Source organism: Tetrao urogallus (assembly GCF_951394365.1).
Source record: "Tetrao urogallus genome assembly, chromosome: 18".
Taxonomy (NCBI): domain Eukaryota; kingdom Metazoa; phylum Chordata; class Aves; order Galliformes; family Phasianidae; genus Tetrao; species Tetrao urogallus.
The window spans coordinates 5,362,938-5,376,359 of NC_136831.1; the positions used below are offsets into that span (position 1 = coordinate 5,362,938).

A 13,422-nucleotide genomic window follows, 5' to 3' on the forward strand; every position below is an offset into this window, starting at 1 on the left:
GATTTGCATCTTTTTCTCTCTCTCTCTTTTTTTTTTTTTTTTAAACATTTCTTTATAAAACCTACCCACCTCTCGCCCTTGGTTGCATTGCCCACACCTGGTCCCACACCTATCAGGCTTCCTGCGAGCCCAGCCCGGATTCCAGGCGCTCCCCGAGCCACTGCAGGGCCGGGTGGTGCTGCGGCTGCTCCTGCTGCACGCGGTGGACAATGGCACTGACGGCGCGGAGCCGCTCCTGCAGTTTTTGCTGCTCGTTTCTGCAGCTCTGCTCGGAGCTGCACAGGGGTGTGTACTTCCCTTCCTTCAGCGCCTGCAGATGCTTCTGCCGTGTCTGATAGGCCACAATCTCCAAAAGGTTCTGAGAAAAGCAATGAACAGAAATTGCTTTGATAGTGAGCTGCATGCAGCAAAGAAAACAACACAACACAATTCAAGGCACAGAAGTACTGCCACCATTGTGAAATCGAAGGGTGCACCTTCATATCGAGTGTTGCAGATGTACAGTGACATCATCACATCAGTCATAAAGCACAGAAATACCTGTGCACACAAGGATATGCTGGGGTCGTTGCCAGGACAAGGTTTGACAAGCTTAAAATTTCATAGGATGCTATTCAAGACCTTGAGCTGGCTTTCAAATTAGAGTTCTCCCCTTGACCCATACAGTTTTATGCAGTGTTTCCAAGGAAAATGCTGCAGGCTGATGGTTCCAGGTGAATGCTGCCTCACCAAGAGCATACCTGTAGCATCAGTTCAGGACTGTCCCCAAAACAAGCTTAAATAACTCAAAGTGCTGCTAACATCAAGTGTGTCCAGCTCAAGCAGACGAGGAGACAGGAGCTGGCAGCACAAGGAGGCAGCAGGTTCCACTCACCCATCGCTTTTTGTACCGAAGACATTCCGTGTGTGAATCGAGGCCATGGGACTCAGCCTGCAGCATGCACATTTCTTGTTGCTTTTCCACCAGGCTGGCACTAAGGGATGCTTGGGTACTCTCCAGCTCCAGGATAATTTTGTTGCAGTCTTGAGCATTCTAGTAAATGCAAGAGAAGGAAAGGGCAGACTATGGATTGTGGTTCTTGAGTTCAGCTGCACTCCCAGCACCACGCTTTGGGGCTGACAGTTTGTTTTCCTCACAGTAGGCGGCACAGTTTTGGATTTAGGATGAAAATAACACTGCTGTTTTAGTTACTGCTGAGCAGTGCTTACACTGAGTGAAGGACATTTTTGTTTCTCACGCTGCCTGCTATCTTCAAAGGTTTTCAGCTACTTAAAATGAATTCCCAACGCCTGCCCTCTGTGCAGGCCTGATCTGCGTACTGCCATCCCATGCACCTGTGCTGAGCACACACTGGTGCTCATTACAAGGCAAAGGCTGGCTGTGTCAACTCGTGCAGCACTGCTTTGCTTGCTCACCTTCTGGGTTTCAGCAATCTTCTTTCTCAGCTCCTCTTTCTTGCGGCAGAAGGCGCTCTTGGTGATACGTTTCTGATCTGTTTTGTTCCGACCTTCCCCACGAGTTGCGATGGCCTCCCTACGAGAAACAGATGCCTCCATGTCACGAATCATCTTCTCCTGCTGCTTCATCAGCTGGCCGTAGCGGACCTGCCGTGTGTCAAAATATAAAGGGGAACAAAAATAACAAATGGGTACAAATGGCACCTCGTTGAAGTCTTCTGCGTGGCACATCCCATCAACATAAATCAGATCTGTGTGACACAGAAGCCTTTGCAAGCCAAATTTTGTTCTAAATCAAAACCTAGTTTGGCCCTGTATAGTTCTGGAAGGCAAAGGACTGCCTTAGTTACCAGCTCTGTATCAATGTGTATATCTAAATATCTATCTAAATCTATCTATAATATCTATAGCAGAATGTTTTCCTGAATATCATTAGCAGTAGCAAAAGCAGAAGAGCAGAAATATCTTGGGAATGAAAGGAAGAGCTGCTTCACCAGAAGACTTCTGGAACCAGTAATTAAGATGAGGCAGTATTAGTAATCAACATTTCTTTGCTTATTGGAGTCACAAAATAAGAGGATGTATTCCATGAATGAAAAAGAAAGCAGGTATTTCTGAATGCTGCTGCAGCACACAATGGCTCACCTGCATTCTGTGAATCTCTGCTCTCATGGCTCGGATTTCTCCTTGCCCTCTCTCAGAATCCACTGCTGAGCGCATCTCTTTTGTCAGCTGGATCTTTTTCTCCCACAGCATGATTTGATGCCTTCAGTGACAAAAAGGGAAAGGAGGGCCTTTGTAAACGACAGAGAGAATGCTCTCTTTGTGTAGCAGTGGCAGCACGCTGCTGAGGCTGATTCTGAACACAGAGCAACCTAAAAGTTTGCACACAAGACATGTGAAGTGGCAGCAACAGCACAGCGTGAAGTCAGACAGGAAGCTCCACAATTTATAAGCTGTCATGATGACTGAAAACAAGCAAGCCCAGACTGACAGGACTGATGGAGCACAATTAATTGCCCAGGACAGCACACTGGCTTTGGGTTAATAACAGATCGCTGTGACATCCAGAACAAGTATGCTGGGATCATTAGAACCAATATCCTCCCAGCTGTTGCTGGTTGCAGGGACAGCTAATGCACCTTTCAGTTTCTCCATTTCAAAAATTCATTCAACTCCTTTTGTCTTCTCCCAGAAAGACAGAGGCACAACTACAGGTGCTGGTTGAGTTTGGTGACTGGAGGAAAAAAAGCAACGTGGGCCATTATACAGCAGTTCTAAGACTGTGGCATTAAGCAAGAAACTCTCTGGTACCCACTCTGCTTCCACCAGGCTGTTTAAGAGTCTTTCCTTCTCCTCAATCAACTGGCTGTGCTTCTCCTGCATCTCCATGGATTCCTTTTCTGCTGCCTGGATTTGGGAAGTGTAAAACAATACAAATTTGTCAGACTGAGAAAGATTCACAGCATCACTGTTTATCTCTGAGCTGCGTGTCCCTTTTGGTTGTCAGCTTCTTACGCTCCACGAGTGGCACATGAGTTTCTGCTGTGAGATAAAGAACCATCATCCTGAAACAGTAAAGAAATTGCTGTTCTTTCTGTGCATAACTACGTCATTTCCACTTAGCCATACTGTTTTCTAGCACAAAACTATTTTCCTGCTGTACAGGTCTCTCAAAAGCCCAGTCTGACCGTAGCATGGGAGTTTCTGTACCTTGAGAGAGCGTACAAACTCGTTCTCTGTGATAATGTTGCCATACTGCAGCTCTGTGAAGCTGCTGTTGTTCTTGCTGATCAACACATTCAGCTTTATCAAGTCATTGGACATGCTCTTCATGTGACGTTCAAGGTCTTTCTGCTCTTTTATTTCCTGTTGGATTTCATCTACGGGTGAACAGAAAAAGAAATGTAAATAGAATTCCTGTGAGCAGCAGGTCGAGTCCAACCAAGTCCAACCAATTTGCTGGTAGAGCAAACAGCCCTGCACGTGGAGCCGTCTGGGTGCCACACACCCAGCCAAAACATTTTTCCACACAGCCCAAAACTCAGATAAAGCTTTCGATAAAAACTGCTGCAGTGAAAAAGAGCTGGTTTAGGAAACTATCACCTGTGGGAACATTGGCCTGCCAACTATCTGCAAGCTTTGGATAAAGGCATGGAATTCATGACGTGGCCACTTTGGGTTGAACAGTTTCAGTTAAGATCATTATAGGAAACGTAACAAACAGAAGAGCAGGAGGTGCCTGGCTCTCAGCCTCACAGTGCAGCACGGGGTCACATGCATTACTGCCTGCACACAGATGTGAGCACTGAGGGCATTCTTTGGATTAACACAGAGCCTGTGAGCCTTTTCTCCCTTTCTTACCTCCACTCGTGGCCGAATATTTTAGGGGGGAATTGGGGAATTACTCACTTTCAGTGCGCAGCTTCTTCTGCTGCATTATTGTGATCTGTTTCTTTAACGTGTCCAAGGAGGTGAGCTGGTCCTCCTGCTCACGGGTTAGCTTGAGCAGCTCTCTCTGCAGATTGAGCCAGTACTTCTGCAGCATCATCACCTCAGAATTACATTCTTCTATCTCCTTGGTCAGCTTGTTGATCTCAATTTCCAAAGGTCCCAATTCTTGCCCCTGTACGAGGGCAAGGTTTGGGATCAATGAGATGGAAGGTTCTGGAGCACTTGTTTAAAGCACCACTGCAGAGGGCAGTTCAGGTGCTGCAATGCCTAACTCCCTGCTTCTGGCACTAATAGGAGTGCACGACCTCATAAATACAACAGAAACCTGCAAGGTCCTCAGCTTCTGTAGTGAGAGGGCCACCTAAGTGCTAACAACAGGCCCAGCCAGACATTCAGAAGCTTACAGAGTATGTGCCACAGCACTGATTCTCACACTGGTATCCAGATGAACTTCAGTGCCAGGAGCAGATCTGGGTATCATCCAGACAGGGCCAACTCTCAATGAAATCAAGTCACTGTCTGTCCCATTCTCCTCTTGTTGATCTTTCTAGATTCTATACCGTTACCTTATTTACTCCCAGAGCTTGATGTCATTCAACATTTTCTTCAGGTACAGACAGCTCTGTGCTGAATCCTGCACCAGGCACACCCTCCTTGCACAGCAATTCCCTACTTTCAGTTCCTCTTTGCATGCATTAAGCACTGATTGCCAAATAGAAGCATCACATTAACCGGTGCTGCTTTTGAACCCCATACCAATGCCTGGAAGTTTTAACAACACAACACTCACACAGCTACATTTATCAAGGACATCTGCAGCCAACACAAAGAATAAGATCAAACTGGGATCAAAACGCAGACATACGAACCCCTTGCTGAGAAAGAAGTGCCTCCAGCTTCTGGTTGTACTGCCTGATGAGCCCTTGCTTATTCTCCATCAGGAGGTTGCCCTTTGAGATCTCACTTTCACCACGACTGATTACATGGTGGATGTCTTTTATTTCCTTGTCCAGCTCACACAGTGTTTTTTGGAGGACCGTCAGCCTGCAGTTAGTGTGAGTTGTGTTCAGGATAACCTGGCTCATATCATTTTCAACCTTGGAAAAATGCAGCTCCTAGTAGCAGACAGAAGACAAGTCAGTATCACCAGCACTAATTAAGTTTTAATGCCATTTAGCACAGAAAATCAGGGAATTTAGATTCTACACTCAGGTCTGCGCTGCAAGCTGTAAGCAAGTTACATACCATGACTGTACCTTTGTTTACCCAACCATTAACAGGAGATATCAATATTTACCTCTGCCATAAGGCTGCTGAAAAACATTAAGAAGAGTAAACATCCCTAAACCCAAAGAGACCATGCTGATTGCTTCTGTATCCCCAGCCCAGATGTCTCTAGACACTTGGCCAGTAGCAGGACATATTGTACCTCCTCCAAAATGCATTTCTCACTTAACAACATCTACAGTAACCAGAAAGAGTGGCTATGTCTATTGGTTGTTTGAGTTATGAATGCAGCTTTCAAGAACATCCCTGCTACTTTTGTCCATCCTGCTCCACACAGAGCTACAGTTTGGTCTTTTCCAAGCCCACTGTCTCTGCATTTTACTGCACAACACAGACACTAATAGGAGTTGATGCAGAATATCCAGAACGTCCAGACTTCTTCCAAGACCTAGCAACATTTCATAGTGTAACACTTCACAGTGTTATTCATCTTACTGTCTCATTATTTTTTTAAAGTAAAGGTTATGTGTCACTGGATGAGCAAAACTGGGGTCAAAAACTCAACAATGCTTCAATTGTGGAGCTGAAGAAGCAAAGATGCTGCCAAAACACACTTGCAAGACATTGCTCTAGGTGATGATTGTGGCCTGTTTCACTCACAAACGGAGAACATACTGTACCAGATCTGTTTTTCTCTGATCAAGTTTTGCAACCAGCTGTGAGAAGTGCTTTTCTGCTTTGTTGGACATCATCTGGTCCCGCAGCTTTGCCATGATCTCACTCTCTATCTGCTCTTTGGCTTCAGTTTCTTTCTCTATGTCCTTACTAATGGATAACGACTCGTTTAGACGAGCAGCTCGATCCTAAAAGGTAGGGAAGACACAAAGAGGATCACTGCCACTGCCTGGGGAAAGGTGATTAAACCTTTATGCACAGTTCAAAAACATTGTTCTTCCCAGTGACTCCTCTCACCATCTTGATCCTGCTGACAGCCTGCTGTGTCTCGTTGAGAATATGAGTGTAGCTGCCAGATTCAAGCTTCAAGGCCTCCTGCTTTGAAAGGCACTGGGCAATCAGTTTCTTTGTAGTGTTGGCATCATTATATGAACGGTTCAGTATCGTGACAAGCATCTCATTCTTCTCCTCTTCCTTCCTGATTGACTTTCTATAGCCATGGATGTTTGTTTCTATGGACTGGAGGTCATGTCTGTACTTGCTGAGCGGCAAAGAAGATGAAAAACCTCACATAGGTTGACTTGTGCTGAACAATCATCTGAAATTGCTCTTTCAAACACATTACTGCAGCAACAAATGACCATCTTTATAAGGAAATCTAGTGCAGAGTGTGCAGAGTTCCCAAAAGATGGACAGAGATATTATGACCTAAAGGGAAACGCATGTAGGAAAATCTTTCATTTCCTCCACTGCCGTTCTTTTCCATTCTTACCAGGATACAAAATTACCATACAAAAACATTTTTTTGTTCTTGCTTTCAGAGAATCAGTCAGGTTTTGTCTCCAGATCCAACAAATGCTTCATTTGGCAACAATAAGTTTTTTCAAAGACTTGTAAAGGCATCACAAAATCTTAACCAAAAATGATAGAAAGATCAGGAAGGATTTGTTTCTCTTTAGACTGAGGGATGTTGCAAAAGTAAAGGGACTTTTAGAAGGAATGAAATTCAATTGAAAGAAATGCTAGACAGCTTAAAAGAAAGCAAAACACCACACTTGGAGAGAGAATGGTGTTGTGGATCAAAACACAGCAACAAAGAAATGTACTTCTTAGCCAATAACCTTGCTATGATGTACTTCAGAGCAGCAGACTTGCTTTGTCTAACATATCCTGCTCTAACATATCCATGCAGTAACAGATGTGACAGAAGACACACTGCCCCTTTTAGAATCTCTGCTCTCCAAATTATTTGAGGCCTTTCCTGGGGCATTTCTCAGATGCCATACCTCAGCAGCTCCTGTGCAGCAACATAGGCCTCATCTCTTTGCTTCACTCCAGCTAAGCTGTTTGTCCAGTGGTTCATCAATTGCTTCTTCTCCACGTTAATAGCCTGCACCTCCATACAGGCCTAGAGAAAGAGAACGTGTAGACAGGCTGAACCTTTGCTGGGTTGAGAAACCAAATATACTTTGCAACGCAGTACCTTTTTCTTGACATAATATACCAGGCAGAAACAGCTTCAGGTCAAGCGTCTGATTTATTGCACAGAGAAGTTATAGGCCTTCAAGATAAAGTGCTGAGGAAGTGGGCTAAGAAGTGATTTACAGACAATTCTTAAGGACAAAGGCAAGAAATATCTTCGTGTCAGCAAACAGGAACAGACTATAAAGCTGTGGCCTGCGTTGTACCTATCACATGAGCCTTAGGGTCAGTCACCCCAAACGGAAATGTTAACCAGAAGAATAAAGAAAAAAAAGTGCACTTCTCACCTCATTCACTGCCTGCCGAGTTACTTTGGTGTCCTCTGCCTGGGCCACAAACTGAGCTTCAAACAGAGCAATCTGTTCTTGTAGTTCATAGGCTTTTCTTGTTAAGCGTTCCACCAGAAGATCCTGAAGAGTCAGAATCAAGCAGTTCAGGATGAGTAATGCAGTCTCAGTCTTCATCAGCTATATATGCTACAAGATTGCCCAGTATCAAGACTGAATGGCCAAATGGATTAGAGCTGATTCTTACTGAACCTCTCTGTTCAGATATGAATGACTGCCACGGGTGCAGAAGAGAACTCTCAAAAGAAAGAGTCCTTTTTTGCTGATTTTGTTATCTTTTGCTTATTGTTCACATTAGTAAACCAGCACTTTGGAAACTGAATTAACATTTCTTCCTGTCAGTTCAGATTATATTATGACACCTCACCATTTGGAATCTTAATAGCTTATGATGTAAAATGCTTTGTTAGAAAACATCTAAATCCACTCTACTTCAAGTGTTTGTGTACAACCCTGCATTAAAAATCATCGGCGTGTGTCCTGCTGCAAGCAGAAGGCAGCAGAGGGAGCTCCAGCACACCAACAGGCTTGCTCCTTTCCAAAGTTCAATTTCCCCTGTGAACCTCACTGTGACTCAGAGTAATCCTTAAAGCCTGAACAATGACACTTCTTCACTACCTTCACTCCCCATCCCCCTTTGCTTGCTTGAAGAGCGATTTACTACCATAAGAACTGCAGAGGACCTGTGGGCAGTGCATACCACCATCTTCACGGTGGCTTTTCCTTCCTTTTTAGAAACACTTGCTTTGTGGTGTGGGTTTTGTGTGCTGTGTATGTACGTGTTTGTTCTGTTTGGGTTGGTTGATTTGTTTTTGTTTTGTTTTTCTCCAATTCTTTGGGAATGAAGTCCCCATGCACTTTTTACATTTGTCATTACAGCTTTTCTTCTGACAAGGCAGCGCCTCCTCCAAGATTCATCATTGTTATCCATCTTTATTTATCTAAAAGCAGACAGTTGTACTTGATACCTGTTTTTTCTTTTCCACCTCAGCCTGAATCTTCTCTGCTTCAGCCTTCTTTGTCGACTGCTTCATCAGTAAGATATTATGATGCATCTCCTCATCCATATTCTGCATGTGCAAGAGACGTGAGGCCAAGTTTTCTGCTTGGGTCTGCATTGCAGAAACTGAGGAGGTGGGAGAAAGAATATTTACTGAGAACTATGTTTGAAGGACACACTTTAAGCACAAATAAAATGGAAAGACTAGAAGAGGCTGCCGCACGGATGCTCCTAAGAACTAGGAGCACCTATGAAACTCCCCAGTGAGCGCATCATTCCATGTGAATCTCACTGTATTCTGAAATCCACTGCTTGCTTTGCATCACAAGGATGCAAAAGTCACCTTTCCTGCGTTCATCATCCGTGTTCTGACACACTTTCTGGTAGGTCAGCCTGAGGCCCTCCAGCTCCTCTTCCAGCTGCCGACGCGCTGCGGCTGCGTGACTACGACGGCTGTGGCTCTTCTCCAGCTCCAGCTGCAGATGGGCCAGCTGCTGCTGCGCACCATAAAGAATCACCCCGAGCTCTTCTCTCTGTTCATTGCTCTTCTTTGTCGCCGTCCTCTGCAAATACAAGAGGAAATTGGTTCCCTCCCTTCAACTTGCACAGGGCGCTGTGAGAAGGCAACAAAATACTCTTATCTACCAGTTCTCGAAGCTCTAGATCCACTTTTTCCATCTGCTTAGTAAGGTAATTCTTGAGGGCAGTCTGGAATCTTCTCATCAGAGGCTGTAAAAAAGCGCGATGGTGATGATTTTAACACACTTGTATCAATAAATGAGGAAGGAACCTTAATACTACTGCCACTACTGAATAAAACATCATATTCTCTACCATGGAGGCTTGGATTCCTATTTAGCTACTCTCACTGCAGCAAGTTATACAGTGGGAGTTCATTGACAACAGAAAACAACAACTAAAAATATCTAAAAGTCAGAAACATCAGCAGAGCTACATCTGAGAGCCCATCCACTCCCTCCTGTATGGAGTACTTGTCTCTCAGGAGTGCTAAATAGAAGCCAATATGCCCACAGCATTGCTCACGTTTGAATCTGAGTTTAATACTGAGAACAGACATTCAGGAGTCAGCACTTTAGCAGAACCTATTTTTAAACATCTAGTCTTAGCACACAGCTAAACCACTGCTTAGAATTTGCCTCATACATTCTATATAGCTGCGAATACAACCAATAGCAAAAAGCAAGATTTGGAGATTTCTCACATGTTCTGGATCCAGGACAACTAGCTGTGTTTCTTCTGCTGCTTCGTTACTTCTTCCACTTGTTTCATTTTGCTCAGCTCCAACCTGCTGGTGTTCCTGTTCCCGCTTTTGGCCACCATGCTCACTAGCAAGCTGATTAAACTGCTCCAAGGCAGATTCTGAACAGAAAGGGAAAAAAAGAAAATTAAAAAAACCCAACACATTTTGTAGTGTTATGTCTAAAGTTGGATTCACAATCACCAGAAAGGAAGAAAGCTGGATATTTTGTTTGTTAGATGGTATCACCTACTGTAGTGTCAGTAAGGAACGGGATGATACCTGGCTCTGTGGAGCTGTTCAACTCCCCTGCAAATGCAGGTGCCTGCATAGGAGTTCCTGAAGCCATATGGGAAGGGCTCTCACTCTCTGTTTCTGGCTGCTCCATCTCTGCCAGTTCAGGAGGGCTACCATCAAATTCCATTTTGTCTGAGAAAGCTTCAGGAGATTTTTCCTAGAATATGAAATTCACCAATTGAATCAACTTTGCAATCTGTCTGCCCCTAAAAACCTGCTTATTTTTGTCATTATGAGATACAGACAACATGAAGGACAAGCAAGAGAATCCTGTTCCATCATCAGCTCACAAATATACTGGCAAAGCAGCATCACTTCTGATAAAAAGAAACCTTTGCAGAGATCAGGCACTAGAAAGAAACATCTCCCATTTCATCAGAGCCTTTTTGTGCACTTCATACAATGGCTTGGGTTGGAAGGATCAAGCTCCAACCCTGCTGCCACAGGCTGGGCTGCCAACCTCCATATCTGATAGCAGACCAGGCTGCCCAGGGCGCTTCCAACCTGGCCTTGAACACCTCCAGGGATGGACAGGGCACCACAGCCTGTCTGGGCAGCTGTTCCAGCACCTCACCACTCTCATAAGAAAGAACTTCCCCCACACTCGACCAAATCTCTTCTCCCTGCTGTAGTTTTGTGGTCGCAGCAATAAAATCGCCTCTTTTGCAAGGGACCCGGCCGCACCCCAGCTTCACATACCGTACAGTGCTGACAAGGAAAGAGCTGTTATCACAGTCAAACCTCAAAAAACACCATCAAACACCACACTGCCGTGCACCTAAGGAACTTTCTTTGGGATAACTCTCTTTTTCGGGTAAATTGCTTTCTGATACGCCCACAGCAGCCGTGCGAGAAGCACAGCAGACGATGTGGCACCGCAAAGCAGCGGGGCCGGGCCGCAGCCCGCACTCACCCGCCGCCACCGCCATCTTGTCGTTGCCAGGCGACGAGTCAACAGCCGGTCACGTGACGGGTGGATCCGACCACCTCGCCCCGCTATGGGGGGGTGCGGGCAGGGGGCGAGGGCGCTCGGACCGCACCACCTTACCCCGCGGAGCGGGGGGGGGGGGAAAGGGCCGCGCCGCCTCAACCCAGCACTGCCCCCCGGCCCCGCTGCGGGCACAGGTACCGGGATAACGGGGCCGGAGCGGGCGGGGCGAGGCGGAACGGAGCGGGGCGGGGCTTTTCCGTCCTTCTCCGCCGCTCCCCGCCGGCACGGAGGCGGTTACCGGGAGCTGTGAGGCGGGGCGGGGCGGGCACAGCTCAGGGCCGCGCGGAGCGACGAAGAGGAGGAGGAGGAGGAGGGCAGCCCGGCAGCCCCGCACGGCGCGCGGTGGGTACGGGGCGAATGGGGCGGGGGGAAGTTCCCCGGCCCTGTCTGTCGGTAGCAGCCCAGGGGCGCTCGGCGGGCCGTGATTCCACGCTTCGGGCCCACGAGGCAGAGCTCCCAGCCCGGTGCCGGGAGCAGCACGCGCTCTCCCCGCTCTTTGTCTCTCCCCTCCTCGCTGCTCCAATCTCCCCCTCTTCCCCTCCCCGTCTGTCTGTCCGTCCCTCCCGAACTGCCCTCCCTTGTCCCGGAGCGTCGGTCCTCTGTCGTTATCGGGGCTCCCCGTTCCCCCAGCACTGCGTTGCCGTGCGAGGCGCTCGGCTGTCTCGATGGATGCACTCGGTGACAGAACTAATGAAAGGTCTCTGAAGAGAGAACGGGATGAACGGGAGGACTGGCTGTTGCTGACAGCTCAGAGGAGGGATGCCCGGCTTGCTGCTGCCTCTTCGAGCGGCTTCTGAGGCAGCGGGACTTGCTTTCATCCTGGTGATCGCATGGCTTAAAGCTGGAGAATCCGTGCCAGCCGCTGCCCTGCCCTGAGAGCTGCTGGCAGGTCTCGCTGGAGGGCATGGGCACATCTCTGAGGCTGCTCAGTGAGTCCTGGTCTGTGTGGCCACAGACTCTGGGCTTTCTTCAGCTGTTCTTTGGGCATTGTGAGAGTCACAGGGCAGCGGCTGCAGGACTGTGCCGATAAAAGGCCGTTATGTTGTCTACCACACCAGCACTTCCCTTAAGTAAACGATGAGTTAAGTGAAATGATGGTTAATCTTGGATGGCTAATCTTGGGACTGAGGGACGTCAGGAGCAAATCATTTCATGCTGCCGTTTGACTTTTAGGGCTGGAGGCGTGTAAGTGTTGTGTTTGCTTTTTTTATGCCTGAGCAGGTGTGGCTGGGAGCAGCCAGCAGGCGTCGATGATGGCATTTCGTTTCCCTTTTTATCTCTGAGTCACAAACTTGCAGCGTGCAGTCTGCTGTCCCTTCTTTACCTCTCATCTCAGTGAAACCTGCTGCATGGGAGCAGGCAGGATGCTTCACTGTGGCTGCTGTCACTCCTTTGCTCTGTGCCCCGCCTGCACCTGCAGGTTGGAAAGGAAAAGCTTTTGGTGACCTACATCATTCTCCCTGCAAAATGGAGTGACTTCAGAATGGCTCCCCATGGTAAACTTTTTTTTTTTTTTTTTTTCTCCATGATTTGGCATCTTAAATAGCTCTAGCTAATAGCTAGTGGGTTGGATAGCTATTATTTTTCTTAGTGCAAAGGGAGGTCGATACTTGGCTCTGTGTCCCTGCGCTCTGCCATCCAGAGCCCAAAGTGCAGATGGAGCGATTGCTCTGCCCAAGGGGAGCAGGAGGAAGCAGTAACTCCTACTGGGCTTGAGACCTCCACTGTGCAGTGACTCTTCCTTTAATCTGCAAAATCAATTTCAAGTTATTAAGGCAGAAAAAGAAAAAAACCTTGTTGTGGTTTTCTTTCTTAAGACGTTTCATGCTCAAATTTGGTGCTGATTTTGACAGCTCTCATTTCTCCTTTACGCACAGGTGTGCTGTGAGCCTCGTGTTTCCCTTCAGGAGCCTTGTCATTTGGCTTATTTTGCTTGTGAAGTGATTACACTCTTGTACAGAACGTTTGCCCTTGGAGCTGTAAGATCTGCTGTCAAGCCTGGAGCGCTGGCAGCGTGGCCGTAGGCTGCAGCACATCTCTGAGTGCCCCTGAGCCAAGCATGTTGGTGGGAGAGGCCCCATGGGTGGCTGCAGGGTGGCAATGTGCTGGAGCCCTCCTTGCATTCCTTTTTCAGCAGACAGGGATCTTGTGCAACCGGAGGCAGCGACATTTGGTCCGACAGCCACTGCCAAGGTGAGAGTGCAGTCTGCCAAGCCAAACAGGATCTTGTTGG

General features: G+C 47.2%; 1 protein-coding gene across 1 annotated transcript; it reads right to left on the reverse strand.

Moving 5' to 3' along the window:
- Window positions 1–112: 112 nt before the first annotated feature.
- CCDC40 (coiled-coil domain 40 molecular ruler complex subunit) lies at window positions 113–10,349 on the reverse strand (the record flags this gene model as incomplete). The annotated part of the gene is made up of 17 exons (XM_079544137.1): window positions 10,184–10,349; window positions 9,866–10,023; window positions 9,289–9,372; window positions 8,987–9,206; window positions 8,612–8,769; window positions 7,584–7,706; window positions 7,101–7,222; window positions 6,112–6,355; window positions 5,820–6,002; window positions 4,782–5,027; window positions 3,871–4,084; window positions 3,172–3,341; window positions 2,777–2,868; window positions 2,104–2,224; window positions 1,417–1,605; window positions 875–1,033; window positions 113–358 (listed from the first exon to the last, which is right to left on the reverse strand). Exons 1-17 carry the CDS (start codon window positions 10,323–10,325, stop codon window positions 113–115), a joined length of 2,871 nt encoding a protein of 956 aa, XP_079400263.1. The 5' UTR covers window positions 10,326–10,349.
- Between the last annotated feature and the right edge of the window lie 3,073 nt (window positions 10,350–13,422).